Source organism: Neolamprologus brichardi, chromosome 3 (genome assembly GCF_056152115.1).
Source record: "Neolamprologus brichardi isolate AB-2024 chromosome 3, ASM5615211v1, whole genome shotgun sequence".
NCBI classification, from domain to species: domain Eukaryota; kingdom Metazoa; phylum Chordata; class Actinopteri; order Cichliformes; family Cichlidae; genus Neolamprologus; species Neolamprologus brichardi.
The window spans coordinates 34,732,316-34,748,512 of record NC_142106.1 but is presented as its reverse complement, the minus strand read 5'-3'; the positions used below and the strand labels follow the sequence as shown (position 1 = coordinate 34,748,512).

Below are 16,197 nucleotides of genomic sequence, written 5' to 3'. Positions count from 1 at the left end.
AAGGGCATCCAGCTTAAAAAGGATCTGTGAAAATCAAATACATTGATCTACCTCCACAACAACTAAAAGTTATAAAGTTAGCATCTTCTCCAGCTAATCATTCAGTGTGTACTTCAGGATAAAGCTGGTTACTCCTGGTTTTAGTAGCACGATCTGCAGATTTAGCCCAGTCTGTTTTTACCTTTGAAGCTGCCTGCAGCCACACTGTCTGCAGTAACTGCGGTGCAAACTTCATGCAGTCGCTGAAGAATGTGCTGGGTATTGTAGTGTTAGCTTAAATCCTTAGCATCCAGGACAAAAAAGGCTTTAAGTGCAGAGGCAGACTTTACCTGTGCACCTGGGCACACCGCATACGATGTACTTACTCCCAAACCCCCTTTTTGCGTGGCAGGAATTTAAAAGCCTAACAGGCTAGCTGCGGCTTGCTTACAAACAGCTGCCATTCAAGCGGTGAGATTTAAGGAGCAGGTACTTCCACGTGAATGTGAAACTCCACTGAATTGCAAAGTAGAAAAGCTGCTGAATGGATGGATGAAATTCCTTAATTTAAGAAAGTACACACAATGAAAGGATTTGTTTTAATATCACAAATTCAATGGACACAAATTCACAATGCTGTCCTGAATTCATCCAACTAATACTGCAAACAGAAATATATTTTAGTATCCTCATAACAAAGAAAACAACTTTTACGACTCAGTCATTATCTGACTCGGTCACGTCTCGAAGATGACTCGGTGTCAGGAGCAGATGAAAGGAGGTCACAGCTCTGTGTTGTTGTTTGTTTACGCAGAGGGGAGAGGCGGCTGAGTGGTCCGCTAAATCACCTCCCTGCCAGCGGTGGTGACAAACTACCAAATGAAGTGAGAAAGTGAAGGCTCTGTCACAGATTAGGGCTGCCAAGAGTTTAAAAAGAAGACTGAGAAAACCTGGAGACGGACAGAAATCCAGCGACGAGTCTAGCTGATAAGAAAAATAATCCGGACGCCACAGATGTGCTCTGTGCTCATCTGCATTCAAACTTCGCAGCTTTCACTGCGTTATAAACTGCATTGTGAGGTAAGACTGTGAGTCATAAATCGTTATAACAACATACATATAAATGCTCCAAACCTTAGAGGTCTGAACCCTGCAAGGAGTCACAACAGTAATATCACAGCTGGGTTAAAACATTTGCTCATCTGTACTGCGATTCATTTTTTAAAATCTCCCCAGTTTTTCACAGTTTTCAGAGCTAAATGATACTATAATACCATAATAATGGTCTGAAATTAGACTTTACATCTAAGACAACTACCAAAACAAAAACAAAAGGTGGGGTTGCAAGCCCAGAGAAGAGCGCTGACTCTCCTTGTGCGATGCTGACCTCATGTGGATCAAACAGAGCACTGCGACCCAGTGGCTTGGCTCATATTAAAAGCAGCACTTAAAAGGCAGTGTGAGCGCTCCTTTCTGGGCCTCCTTAATTCGGTGACTCCTGCCTGGTAGCTGCAGCCTGCCTCAGCAGCAGTTCTCTGGCCAGATCCGGCCTGCCGATCTTGGCCAAGTAGCGAGCGAGCAGAGAGGCCTTGGGTTGGTTCGGGACGGCGGGCAGCCCTCTCCTCCACATGGCCAGGATGGTGAAGGCACGGGAAGAGAGGCCGCCGCTCCCAGCTCGGGTTGTCACCAGCTGAGCGGTGCTGCGGCAGAGTCGCAGGGAGAGCGCCAGCAGGGCCGTTTCCTCCTCTGAGAGCTCCTCGGACAGCCAGAGAAGAAGAGAGTCTGAGAGGGAACCTGGTTGGATGGGCAGGTGATGGATAAATGATGCACGTTTTTAGTATGTGGAGCTGGGACAGCATTAAAGAGTGTGGCAAAGAGACAATGAATGGATCGTGGAGCAAGCGGGCAGAATTTCACCCACCTGTGTCCTCACAGAACTTCACCTGGGCTGTAATGGGCCGAGTAAAGTTTCTCACTTTCTAAAATGACATAAAACAGTAACATTCTTTTATTTGAGTCTTTTACATGAAGCATAATGTTTCATTTTTGGGGGGTGAGGGGGTTAAGTCAGACCTTTACCTTGGGTAAAGTCAGAGACAGCTTACAGACGGGATCTCCCAGAAGCTTCGTGTCCTTCAGGACAGCTTTGTCATCCCACCACTCCAGCTGACCTCTGGTGACCTTATAAAATATGGCCGTGCCCTTGTAGTGAGGAGAGCTGTAGTTTCCAAATAGGTCCACCTCAGTCAGATGCACTAAGAGGTGATTCTTCCTCTGGCTGTGGAAGGTGATGCGCTCATGCGTGGCTTCATTTTTGTTGGTTTGAGCAGCGGCTGCAGAAAAATAAATATGCACACATTTAAAAAGAGGCCTGATGCAATTATATGAAACTGCTTTACTAACTGAATTTGATGCTAACTGAATTTTCTAGGTTATGTTTGTAACATTTTCCTGTATTAAACTTGTTTACTGCCAGTTTGTGAACAGATGGTAAAGTCACTTAAAAATTAGACCTTAGGGCTGACTTGTTGGACCTTTACAGCCTCTAAAGTGCCTCTCCTTTGTTCCCTGACACATCTATATAACAAGCAACTTCAACTCAGGCTAGCTTAGAAAAGGACCAAGCGGCCAACAAATGAGCTCCCAGTGCAACTCAGACTTCAAAACAAACCTCACATAAAAATAAGAAACATATCTGAGTTCAGATGGGTTCAGATGATATTTTTAAAAGCAACAGCGTTACCTTAGCTTGGTTCCTCACTATTTGCTATGTGTGATTTGTGTGAGTAGGTAAGCTAATGCTAGCCAACATTAGCCAGAAGAAAGACAGTTTTATCAAGCAAAGCCATGGAGCAAGTTAGGGCTGTGGTGTATAAAGACAATATAATAGATGGTCTTAAAAGTGAAGTTCATTAAACTGCTGCTCCTGCTTTCAAAAGGATTCTCCGTGCTGTAGAAGTCTATGGGAGAAGTACCCTCGGACTTGACTTCAGTCAGGTTATTTTATGTGATACTTAATAACAATGATTCCATTTTGCAAATTTTGGTTAAAATGGAGAGAAGTTTATGGGAAAATGGCCTTTCAGCTCCATTGTACTATGACCTCATTAAACACTTTAATGAGACCATGGCCTCAGTAACTAGTTTCAGGTGTTATTGAAAAGAACATGATTTTAATTTTATAAAGTGAACCAAAATTTTCCTTTGGGGTTGTGTCAAGAAGGGCATCTGGCATAAACCTGCCAAATCAAACATGGAGATGTTTGTGGCGACCCCCTCATAGCATGACAGCAGCCGAAAGTAGATTTAAATATTCAATTTAATTCAAATGTATTTATATAGCGCCAAATCACAACAACAGTTGCCTCAAGGTGCTTTATATTGTAAGGTAGACCCTACAATAATACATACAGATAGAAACCCAACAATCATATGACCCCCTATGAGTAACCACTTTGGCAACAGTGGGAAGGAAAAACTTCCTTTTAACAGGAAGAAACCTCCTACAGAGCCAGGCTCAGGGAGGGGCGGGGCCATCTGCTGCGCCCGGTTGGGGTGAAAGAAAAAAGACAGGCTAAAAGAAGCGCTGTGGAAGAGAGACAGAGTTTAATAATAAGTGATGATTCCATGCATAGTGAGTGAAAAAATGACTGAAGAAGAAATACTCAATGCATCATGGGAATAGAGTTAAAAGCTAGGACGGAGTAGAGTATACTGGGGCGGGCCTATATCATGATTGACATTTACAAGATTCTACAGTAAGAGCACGTAGCGTCGATAAGATCCACCTTTTGCTTGTCTCATCCAGTTTTAAAATATCAAATACACACAGAAAGTCCATCTTTTGTATACAGTCTACCATATATATAGATATACATTTTAACCATAGATTTTTAAAATGTTTTAAAGCCAGTAAGTAAACATGTGTTTAACATCGAGTGATCCATCTATCTCATCCAGTTTCAACACACCAAGACGGCAATGGGGTAAACACTCATCTGGAGGCTTCTAAACAGGCAGTATCCCCATCTTTTATACTGTCTGCTGTATTGTACCGTGGGAAACAAAAGAGGAAACATAAGAGTGTTGTACTGTTGAAGCATTCAGCTGGCTGTACAAACATATCATTCATCCACTTTATTATGTGGTTACTGTCTTACGTGGTGACCAGGGGATGGAGGCTCAACTGGTTTAGACCTGGTGCTGCAGCAGCTGTTTCACATTTCCCAGTATATCTTTCTTTTTTACTGCACTAGATGTGCAGTGATCCAGCTAACCCAACAATAATGATAGCGTACAAGGACTTGCACTTTTAAATCGAGGCCTTTTTCAGTGTCACGTGTGTCCAGCCAAAGTAAACAGGCCTCTTTTAATAAGAACAATGACAACCCAAGAGCGAGCAGCTGTGTTTGAGGCTCACGGAGCTAAAATTTGATATCAGGATTATTTTTGTAACAAATAAACAAAAAAGAAAAAAACGAACAAGTTAAGCATGTATGATGTTTAGAGTGTTCACTATGATAGATAAAGCTGATTATTTTTTCAGATTCACTGATAGAAACCATTGAATTAATTAATTAATTAATTAATTAAAATAAACGATGACCCAATCCTTGATGAAAAGCCTGTGAGAAGCATAAATGTATAAAAAGATGAAGATTCTCTTGTGTTTCTTTTGTCAGCTTATAATTATTTTCCTTAAACCGCGTATGAAGCTTCTGTAGGAGAAGCCAGTGAACCAGCTTCACACTTTACCTGTGCAGGTGATGTTGCCGGTGAAACGCAGGAGAAGCTGATCTGCTTCACACATCGAGATCTCCGAGGAGGTCTCCACCGGGTCGCTGTAGCCCTGAGCTCGCAGCCTGTGCAGCTCCCAGCTGAGGTCTCTGCTGGGCACAACGGCCACCAGGAGGGCGCGAGGCTCGTCTCGGCGTCGCAGGAGGACGACGGTGACGGCATGGCAGCAGACCGACTCCTCCAGCTCCTCAGCCAGGCAGGCGAGGTGACAAGGGCGCAGCGGGGAGAGGAGACGAAGCACGAGCAGTCTGAGCGGAGAAGCAGACGGAGGACACGTTAAGGAGTCTAGCTCTGGGGAAAGATTAGATTGCCGCTGAAAAGGGAAAAGACTCTGTTATCGCAGGCGGGAATACAGATGTAATAGACTTAAGACAGAATGGAGAATTCATGAAAACCTACTGCACACATTTTTTTTCTCCCCTGAAGAAGCTGTTTTAGATAAGAAAGAAGAGAATTATAACTCGGGATGGAAATGAGAATCCAACGTTATCACAGCTGGGCCTATTCTTTTAAACAGGTGACTAGAGTAAGACTTAATTTTCTCCTTCTTTATAATGTCTTTAGGGGTTTCTTAACACTTTATTCTTGCCATGCTGTTCATGTGCGTATGCTCTGACACGTTAAAGCCTGGAATCTAAAGCATGTAGCTGCACCCACCCCCCCTTTATCCATGCGGCCTTGCTTTAAGCCCCTTATGTAAAGTAAAAGCTTTCTGTAAGTCTGGTTTGTTGTAGCGTAGTGTAGCATTTATCTTTTGTTTTTATTTTTTTTAATGCTGGCACTTAAGACATGGACGTGATGTTGAGAATACATGAAAGGTACCGGTGAGGTACAGCAGAGCCGTGAGTGAGGAAATAATTTGTTTTCTCCTGTTTGAAGCAGAGGAAATGTTAATCGCTCTGGAAGTTAGTGCAACATAACCTCACTGAACCAAATTAACTCGAGGATTGTTGCTTACGTTCGCTGCCGTGTAAGTAAAGTGAAATAAAGAAACATCTGGGTTGTTGAAAAAGAGAAAACATCTGGGAGAAAACGCCTTGTTGATGACAGAGGTCAGTGGACAAGGACAAGACTGCTTTGAGTTGACAGGAAGGCAACAGTAACATCAAATAACCACCCATTACAACCAAGGTGTGCAGAAGGGCATCTCTGAATGTGCTGCACAAAAATGCCATTATATATTATAAATGTATTTCTGCTGCAGGGGTCCCACAGCTGCAAAGTTTTTCCTGCACAGCTGCACAATCATCATGTTTCCACCAGCGCTGATTGTTCACAAGTAAGGATTCATGAGTTTTAGAGGACTTTGTTCCTTGATCCTGTGTCTCTTACTGTCACTGTGTGGTCAGGGGGACTGTTTTCTATGCCATCTACATGGTTGGGGGACTCCTGATTGCAGCCACTGTTGACTTGGCTGTGAGGACAGCTCATAACCCCAACAACCTGCTGCGCCTGTCACACACTCTCATCAACCTCGTAGGCAACAGATGTCAAAAATATGTTGTAAGAAAGTCCTTTAAGTCCAGTTCTAATAAGAATCTGCATGCATAGCTACTCTAGGAGAGTCCAAGAGAGCTTTAAACACCACTGATCCCATTTTTAGTTAAATGCACTGCCAAATCAAACAGACTTTTACTCTATTCTAATTATGTGCTCCTTCATATCTTGCAGGTTAAGTCTTTAGTAAAACAAAAACTGAAACATCTGCACTTCACTGAGAGGTTCGGGAAAACTGTTCCTCAGTTTGTGCTGCTTACATATACATAAATGGGACAAATGTACATGTTTTTAATAGACTTCCACATGTTTCCAGTCTCAGCAGTCTCCTTGACGTGACAAGACTGAGAGAAATTGACTATTTTAAGGTTTTACAGGGAGATCTCGGTTCCCCTGACAATCCAACAAACCTGGAGTCAAAGCCTGCCAACTGGATCTCAAAAAAAAAGGTACAGAACGACATGTTTCATGTTTTAGATTTCCTTAAAGACGGCACTGCCTTATTTCTTTTTGCAGTCATTTTCAAATGTCATTTGTTTTGTTCACAGTTTAATATCCCACGTTTGGACGTGTCTACGCTTTTGACTAATACGAAAAGTTTCACTTCAGGTAGCTCTAGCGTGTGAACTTTTGCCCTTCTGCATTCAGGTGCAGGATTTCGAAGCGCCAGCGAATTCTGAAACTGCACATTAGAGCCAACGACATCAGGCTGAAAGGCCTTCGAATAAACTACAGTGGCTTGTTGAGTTTGGCAGAAAGGCACATGCAAGGGGAGATATAGTAAGAAATGATCACCGTTTATTTGAAATCTTGTTGGAGAATGCTGTTAGGAGCCTGCTTTTGAACACAGTATTATCTTTTTCAGGTATTTATTTTGCTGGATGGACAAACAGGACAAATCGGCCTTGGCTTTGAAAGAAACGATGCTGCAAATGAGCGCCGCCCGACAAGTTTCGCTCTGTGGGTATCTGTTCTGTCCGTGGCTCTGCTTTGGATGCTCCTGCCTCACATTGCTCTTTGTGCAGTGATGTGGTTCGGCTGAAGTGTACGACAACACATCAGCAGAGTCAACCTGTGTCACAGAGATGCTAATCTACCGTAACTCTTAACAAATAGGCTCAAACTTCTTCGTGCAACCTCAAATCGTTGCTTATCCCTCCAACATGACCGAAAACCATCTTACATTTGGTTTTACCTCCATACAGGTGGCTTCAGAGCTTCAAAGTGCATTTCTAATAATTACCTAGCACACTGTCTCCTCTCTGCTTCATATCAAATAATAATCACTGCTCATTCTGCAGATCCCATTTATCATTTTATTGTTCCCAACAACTCAAACACCTCTCTACTGGCTTTAAAAAAAAACCCCAATATGTATATATATTAAACGTGTATCTACTTGTGTGCAATGTAGACTGTATACAGAAGAAGGACAATGGTTGACGTCATCACTACTGAAACTGCACACTCATTGGCTACTGACTTGCCAATCAGAAATCATCAGCCAATGAGCCTATTCTGGATAATCCTCCTTTCTGACACTAAATAACTCAAACACAACAGAATTGACGTATTATTCAAAACCAGTGGCTGATCTCATAAACTCAACAGGAAAATGTGGACATGGGTACAGACAGGAAGCTCACAGACTTGTGGTTTTTCATTTGACATCATGTGAACATTGTTCAGCAGCTGTCTGCCAAAACCTCAATAGGACTGGAAGCTTTTATGCAGTCGATGGCGTCATGCCTTGGTGCCCATTAAAGCCAGTTCAGAGTTAAGACACTCACTCATTGGCTTAATTTTCCAGTCCCAGAAGGTGCTGTTTTATATATAGTCAATGGCAGACATGTTTTTATTTACTTCCTCGCCGTCCTGCACTACAATTGACTTTGTTGTCTTTTTAAATAAAGTTAAACTGCCTATTTCCATTTGCAGGTGTCATTATGTTAAGAGGAGAAAATGTGGTGGTACAAACCTGTCAAAGTTCTCCATCAGGTCAAAGGACACCAGTCCCTTCTGCAGGCTTCTGACGGTGACTTTATCCATGACACTCCACTGTTTGTCCCTTGAGCCCAGAACAACCAGCGACTCATTGGACATTTCCTTGGATTTCACAGAGGTGTCCATGAATCTGTCATAGAAACAAAACCTTTTAAGATCCCTATTTATATGATGCTGTGACACATATATAATATATTTTAGTTCAAGGATATCTGTGTCACCTCAGTCTGTGGGAAGGTGAATGATCCCATGGGGGAGAATCCCTGACAGGTTGACTTTGTTGGTCTTGTTGGTTCTCTGTTTGTCCCCTTGTTGCTTTCTTTTTTGCAGGATTTGGGGGACATGGAAGTGTGACCGTGAGGGGTCTTCTCAGGGGCCTCGAGGTCGGGTGGGTGAGGTAGAGCAGCGGGCTGGTAGACACCACTGAATGATAGGCGTAATTTCTGGACTTGACAGAAGCCAGGAGCACGGCGTCTAGCGGCTGGATCTGAAGCAAACATGGAAACAGCTGTTCTGCTTGATTTAGGCAGCAGTTTAGACAAAAAAATGTTTGATATGAGAATTTGTCTATTTTTTTCTGTTTTTATATCAAAAGAGAGCTGTGCAGAGAGGGAGGTGGTGGATTTGACGTAAGATCAAGGAACAAACTGCTCGTACACCAGTGTTTGGTCTCAGGAGTCAATTGCGAAATCGGCCACAGCTGTTTGTGCCTCACAGCAAACATCTGTGAAACCTGCAAATCAGAAGCAAGCTTTCTGTTACTTCATCATTTCTCCTCTCTATTTTCATCCGAGTTTTGGAATCATTTCAAAGGCTTCGTCCCAAGGAGCTCTTCCTATCTCTCAATGCCAACCAGACCTCACTTCTGCAACTCTTTTCTTTACTTCTACTGAAAGTAAAGTAGGAGAAAAAGGGGTAATGATCAGGGTATTGTCATACCGTGGTTTGCGCTATTACAGGTGCAGTAAAGGATCCTGGGAGGTAGTTCAGACAAATTCGGGGGTCCATGGGGAGTTTTAGTGACAACCCCTTCCTGGGAATGGTGTAGTTTTCTAGTTTTAAACAGGAAACGACTGCAAAAAGACCCACAGAGTACACCTTCACCTCTGCAAATGAGCCCTAACAAAGAGAGAAAGAAACCACGGTTTAAATTTGTTACGGGGAAAACATTTGAACAATCTTTCACCAATGAATATGTTTTTGAAAAAAAAAAACTCTACTCAGTGTTTCTATGTTTTTTAGGTTAAAAATAAGTACAATTACAGGAGTTGCAATTGTTACTTTGTTGCACTCATGTAAGATACAGCCACCCTCTTTCATTTCAAAGATTCTACACATTGAGTTATAATACAACAAAAACTTGGCAAGTCTCAAAATGATGTAATTATAACCACAGATAAACAAGAGCATGACTTATTATCCCACATCATTATTTATTTAACAAAATATAAGCCAAATATGAGAAACAGTGAATGAAAAACTACTGTAAGTACACTGAATGTTTCAATAGCTTAGAGTACCACATTTAGCAGAACTAACGTCTGTATGACTTTATTAGTCTCTCACATCGCTGTGGAGCAATTTTCACCTACTCTTCTTTCTAACCTCGCTTCAGTTCATTGTGGTTTGTGGGCAGGTTTATTTGCGTACAGCTCTCACCACAGCATTTAAGTCAGGTTGAGATCTGGTCTTTAACTAGGTCATTGCAGTAGCTTTATTCTTTTCTTTTTCAGCCATTCTGTTGTAGATTCACTGCTTTGCTTGGCATCACTGTCCTGTTGCACGACCCAGTTTCAGCCAAGCTTCAGCTGTCAGACAGACAGCCTTACATTTGACTCTAGAGTACTTTGGTATACAGAGGGGTTCATGCTTTACTCAATAAGTGCATGTTGTCGAGGTCCTGCGGCTGCAAAACAAACCTAAGTCATCACCCCTCCACCACCGTGCTCCACCGTTGGTATGAGGTGTTTATGCAGATATGCTGTGTTTGGTTGTCTCCGAATGTGTTGCTGTGCTTTAAAAACAAACATCTGTACCAGAGTTCTTGTGGTTTATTCAGATACAACTTTGCAAACCTAAGTTGTGCTGACATGTTCACAGCCTTTTTAAAAAAGGTTCTTTAACCCTTTAAAGCCGGTCAGAGCGGGCGCGCTCTGACCGGCTTTAAAGGGTTAAAGAACACGAATTCCATCCATCCATCCATTCGCTTCCGCTTATCCTTTTCAGGGTCGCGGGGGCGCTGGAGCCTATCCCAGCTGTCATAGGGCAAGAGGCAGGGTACACCCTGGACAGGTCGCCAGTCTGTGGTCGGTGGTTAGCATTGTTGCCGCACAGCAAGAAGGTCCTGAGTTCAATTCCACCATCAGGCCGGGGTCTTTCTGTGTGGAGTTTGCATGTTCTCCCCGTGTTTGCGTGGGTTCCCTCCGGGTACTCCGGCTTCCTCCCACCGTCCAAAGACATGCAGAACACGAATTCATTTTTTTAAAATTTTAACTCATGTAATTGTATTTATTCTTAACCAAAGATATACAGAAACACTGGGAATATGTTTATCTAACTAAAATGTAACAGTTTTGATTTGGGTTAAAACGCCCCAAAAATAGTAAACGGTGTACCACAAGGCTCTATCTTAGAGCCTCTTCTGTTTTCAGTTGTTCCATACTTTAGTTCTTTATATACATGCATCCATGAACCTTTTATAGAAGACTTTTTTCTAACTAAGAATTTATTTATAACTAAGAAGAAAAAGGTTCAGTATACAGCTCCAGCTTATATTAAGCTTCCAGTAAAATAACATAAAATAAGCATTAAGCAGGAGAAAATTATGTTATTTGATCAATATTTGAACAAATATTTGTAAGTAAGGGAAAACCTTACCTTCTGTCCTCCATACATGCCCTCTGTTGCTATGGGAGTGATGTAGCTGACCCTCTTGTCCTCATCTATTATCTTCACAGCGACATCTCTGTAGCTGCTGCGATGGCGTGCTTGGAAAGGGACAACCACAGTAAGGGGGAAATTAAAGGCTGCTCCATGTTCAACTTTGACCCGGATCACTCTGCTAAGCAACTCCTCTGAGCCAGTCACCATCAGGCAGCTCAGGGCATCAGCCACTTCACACCTCAGGACTTCAGCTGCACCTGCAGGCGCTCTGATAAAGCACGCGTCCGGTACATCAGAATGGCTGCCCTCCAGCTGACCAGTGAGCCTAAATGATGTTTTTAAAAACACATAAATGCATATCTTTAGAAAAACGATTCACGATTTAAATAAAGTTTGACTGTTTGTTTCTTCCTTTTATTTTTATTTTTTTTTATATTTTTTGCATGGTTGCATTTGCTCTTAATGCTTTTAAGTAGAAATATTATTATCTTGATTTTTTTTTTCAAGTGCAAACATATTAAGACTTGCTGAAATGCTGGAGCATGCACTTTCCATATCGGCTCTCTCCAGACTTAGCCTCTCCCTCGGATCTTAATGTTCCCGATTTGTTTGGCTTTTAGATGTATGTGTGCAGTGGCCTGACAGTGAACTGTGCGAAACAGCTGGCTGTGTGGAGGCCAGGAGGTCAAAAATGTGTGCGACTTGTGATAAAGCGCTGCAGAGAGTTTGTCCCGTATCAGTGAGCAGGAGAAATGAGGGGAAGGAAATCATGTCCAGACTCGCAATCATCCCAACGGAGGGCACAGAACAAAATACTCAACATCTTTTTGTTTTCTTTTTTTTTTTTTAGGCGTGTGGATTACTGATGTTGCCAGTACATTGTCAGCAAGTGTTTCCAACAAACGTAAAATGATGTGCTACCTCACGCTGTGCACGAAACGTGTGTAAACTGACACAGAAGAAGTTTCGATTTCATTATGCTTGAATAGCCTCATCAAAAAAACACAAAACTGACTGCAAATAGAGCTATCATAGAGCTTTAAGCAAAAGACCACAAACATGCAATATGTTGCATATTACACTGACAGGAAGTGAGGGTTAAACATAAATACTTATGTGTTAAGAGTTTAAGTACGGTGAGCTGTGGTGATTTAGTCATCTTACCCTACAGTAATCCATTTTCTTTTTCTCTTTGCGCTCTCATCTTCCTTTTCAGTCTCCTTTAGTAACTCAGTCTCAGAGTTAACGGATTCCTCCAGAATGTCTTGTGCTTGACCTTTGACATGTGATTCTGCCCCGTTGTCACAATTAGAACCACTGAATGAGTCCAGTGTTTGTTCAGTGTCTGCCGATGTCTCTGTACGCCTTCGATCAGCTCCGTCCTCAATCATCCGTTCGTGACCTGAGTCAGACTCGAGTCGATCGGGGGATTTTAGGTGATTCTTAACGTCTTCAGGTTGCGCCGAAGTGTCTGTGTCTCTGGATTCTTGACGTGCTTCACCCACGATCGAGGTCTTATCTACAGATAACTGCTGAATCGCTGCATCCAGCTTGATAATGATGGAGCTTATTTTGTCGATGATCTTCTCTACGTCCTCTCCAACACTCAGAAAAATGTCACTGACGGAGCCCAAACAGGGTCTGCATCCTGTATCCTCTGAAAAAAAATTAAACCTTTACTTGAGTTTTTAAATTAGTTACACTTTTTTACACACCCACCACTGAAAGCCTGCATGTTTTTATGTCATTTCTTTAAATAGTCGTCGGGAATAGTTCTTCAGACTTCCTGAAGGACATTCAAAGCTCTACTTTGGATGTTTCTGCCTTTTTTTCTATTCTCTGTGAAGATGATCCCACACACTTCAATAATGTTATCCATGACTGATAATGCTCCACTGTGTGTTTTTCCATCCAGGTATATTTTTTCAGCATTGGCAGTGTGTTTGGGATCATTGTCATACTGAGAAATTAACCTGCTGCCAATCGGATGCTTTCCAGATTGTATTACATGGTGGATAAAAATCTGATGGGACTTTTAAAATCAAATTATGTGTTGCTGCAACAATCTACTAGTAACAAAGTGCCTAAAGATTGAAAGGTTTTCTGTTATGTGTAGACACAATGCTATCTTTGTACTTGAATGGTTCATAGGTTTGTTCTTTCCTCTGAAAATGGTCAGGTACAAGGACTGGACTGAAAAATAGTATAAAAAAGGACCCAGAGTCCAAATAAACACTTTGAAAGAACCTTCAGAGACCCTGGAGAGCTTGAGGGGGATATGAAGGTGGAGGCGTGCAACTTTGAGAGTGAAATTTAATAAATGAAAATAAATACATTGTTACTTCTGAGGCTCTGAGAATTCCACAATTTAATTTCGTTTTCTATTTGAAGTTTATTTTGTCGTCAGAGATGAGAAGTAACTTTTTTATTTTCTGGCATCTGTACTTTTACTCCCTACATGTTTAAACAAATGTCTGTATTTTCTCCTCTTACGCTTTCAAAGCAGACTCGTTACTTTTGGTTTATCTATAAGTTCGTCTATAGGGTTTATTTCAGGGGTTAAAGTGGGCGGGAAGGACTGAATGTATCCGTTAGTTGTGGTTGTGGTACTTCAGCATTTAGCTAGCGCTACAGAAAAGGAGGAAGCATGAAGAGAGTGCTATTTTAAGTGGCAGGTCATTTCAAATACATTTTTTCTATCAGCTCAACAAACTTCAGGAAACACACAGACTGTTTGTGTGCAGGTTGTCTGCGAGCTAAAGCTCCAGCTGCTGTATTTCGCAGGGGGATAAAAGAGTGAGAGCTAACTTCACGGAGATGGAGGAAGATAAAAAAGACAGGACAGGAGAAGAAGAAGAGAGAGTAGATTTAAAGGTAAGGACAGCTCAGTGGTGTTTGATAAACTCCAGATGTATGATGTCATAATTTGAATTGACTCTGTATATGATGTGTTTTGATAAATGATGCGTTTTTTTTGTCGTGAAATATCCTAAAAAACAAACTAACTTTTTGATACTCAAAGGTTGCATGAAAATACTGAGCAGTTCAGGATAAACAGGTTAGCTTGCATCAATGTGGTGAATTCCCGTTGTGTTGAACTGGTGCACAGTGGCTGTGGTGGTCATAGTCAGATTTAGGTTACATCAAGTGTTGCAGAGATGAATTTGCATTTACGCGGATGATGCTTAGGTTCATTCACTGAATTCCAACTTTATACCAACTGTATATAAAGTATAGAGAGTATAGTATCAGTGATATGGGACAGCTGTGAAGCAAGCAGCAGGTCAGCTGATCACACTAAGAAAATCTGCTGAAGTTCATATTAGAAAGTATTGTGAGTTGTGATTCTTTTCCCTATGCTGAGCCACTACACAGATCGTAGTGCTCCTCCACCTGCTAAATCGCACTTTCACCCCTGACTATTCTCAGTGTACTGTTTAGCAATGGAGGCAGAGTCTCCCTCTACAATGTTGGCAACAGAAAATAGTTGTTTATTTAAATTTTCTGTCACTGCTTGTGTCCTAGATAACAGATTCAAGCTGAGTACATTCATTAAAACTACAGATTGGGATAATGTTTGTATTCTTGTACACTAATATTATTTTATTACTATATATACACAGTACAAGGTTTAGTTACCTCTGTACAAGAATGGTTAGAATACTTTCTTACTTTGAGTACATTTCTGAGCATGTACTTTTTTACTTTTACTTGAGTAATGATGTTGAATCAGTACTTCAACATTTACTGGAGTATTTTTAAACACAGGTATCTGTACTTCTACTTAAGTAAAGAATGTCTATACTTTTGCCACCTCTGCCTGTCGTAGATGGATGCTGCTGAGCTCCACCCCCTGGTGGAGAGCTGCTGAGCGTGGAGGAACATTGTCTGAGGGCTTGTTTCCATGCTCTGAGTCTGCATGAATGAAAAACACTGACTTCCCTCAGCACTCCCAGAGCTCTCTTTTTGCAGTCTCCCTCCTGCTGCTCTTTACTCCTTCGTCTTCTTTCATCCTCCCTCTCATCTTCTCCTTCTTCCATCCTCCCACCCGTGGCTGTATCGAGATGATCTCCGCAGCATTGGACACCTTCAAGCTCCTGAACAGTTTCAGCCAATGCAATGAGGAGTCTGTCCTCGCTTGTGCAGTCAGGAGGCTTTTGTCCTTCCATGAGTTTGTCTGCATGCAGATTCGTATCCACGCTGGACTGCAAAATGCAAAAAAAGCTGAGAGTCAGAAGTATCTGCACAGGCTTTTCTTTGGGCCTTTTACTTTTTCAGTCCATCTTGCATTTGGCAAAATCTTTTCCCTGCTTTTACACAATTCAGCTGATAAGCGTCAAATACTGATTAAAAGAGGATTTCAGTTCTTGTGTACCTCCTTTTATGTTCGAAGCCGAAGCCCTGCTGGATTGCTGTGTCCTTGGCAGTGAGCGTTACTGCGTCCGGCTATCCCAGTTTACAGGCGCCAAGGCTGCATTTATCTGGCTGCCAGCAGTAAAACATGTTGCCAAGGCGACCCCTGGAGGCGTGGAAGGGAGAGACAAAAGAGGAGATTCACAGGAAGGCAGAGAGCTCTGTGCATCTCACGTCTGACGGTCTCCTGTCACTCATTTCACTGCTTGTATATCCGGCCAGTTAAAAAACGTCACACGAAGCCGGGAATCATTCAAAAGCACAGCAGGAAGTTACTGGAGTTCTCCCCTGTTGATTAAATGCATTCACATTCATAAATCATTTGTTTTCCTAACGCCACAAGCGTTGCTACAAAGGCATTAGCATGTTGGGCAGCACCTAAACTATTTACAGGAGAAAAAAGCAGAGACACACACAACCACAGAGTCATTTTGTGGGTTTCCTGTGTGGAACTTACGATGTTACTTTGACATCAGTATTAAAACAAGTTTCTTGATCCTTATTTGGAATTAAAAGAATACTCAGCATCGCTGTAAGAATGGGTTGGGCATTCAAGTCTAATCATGTTAACATTAAATAAACGAGTCGTATCAAAGTCCTTTGATCTTGTACTGCTATAATGTT

General features: G+C 42.0%; 1 protein-coding gene across 2 annotated transcripts; it reads right to left on the bottom strand.

Moving 5' to 3' along the window:
- Positions 1 to 1,447: 1,447 nt before the first annotated feature.
- dthd1 (death domain containing 1) lies at positions 1,448 to 15,329 on the bottom strand. Of its 2 annotated transcripts, none has more exons than XM_087839329.1 (10): positions 14,966 to 15,329; positions 12,325 to 12,817; positions 11,155 to 11,485; positions 9,217 to 9,396; positions 8,499 to 8,764; positions 8,252 to 8,407; positions 4,735 to 5,024; positions 2,059 to 2,312; positions 1,901 to 1,958; positions 1,448 to 1,773 (listed from the first exon to the last, which is right to left on the bottom strand). In XM_087839329.1, the coding sequence occupies exons 1-10, from the start codon at positions 15,327 to 15,329 to the stop codon at positions 1,463 to 1,465; spliced, it is 2,703 nt and encodes a 900-aa protein (XP_087695455.1). In that variant the 3' UTR covers positions 1,448 to 1,462. The 2 variants fall into 2 exon arrangements, with proteins under 2 accessions (XP_087695455.1, XP_087695456.1); XM_087839330.1 differs by having other exon boundaries at positions 14,975 to 15,329.
- Positions 15,330 to 16,197: the final 868 nt, after the last annotated feature.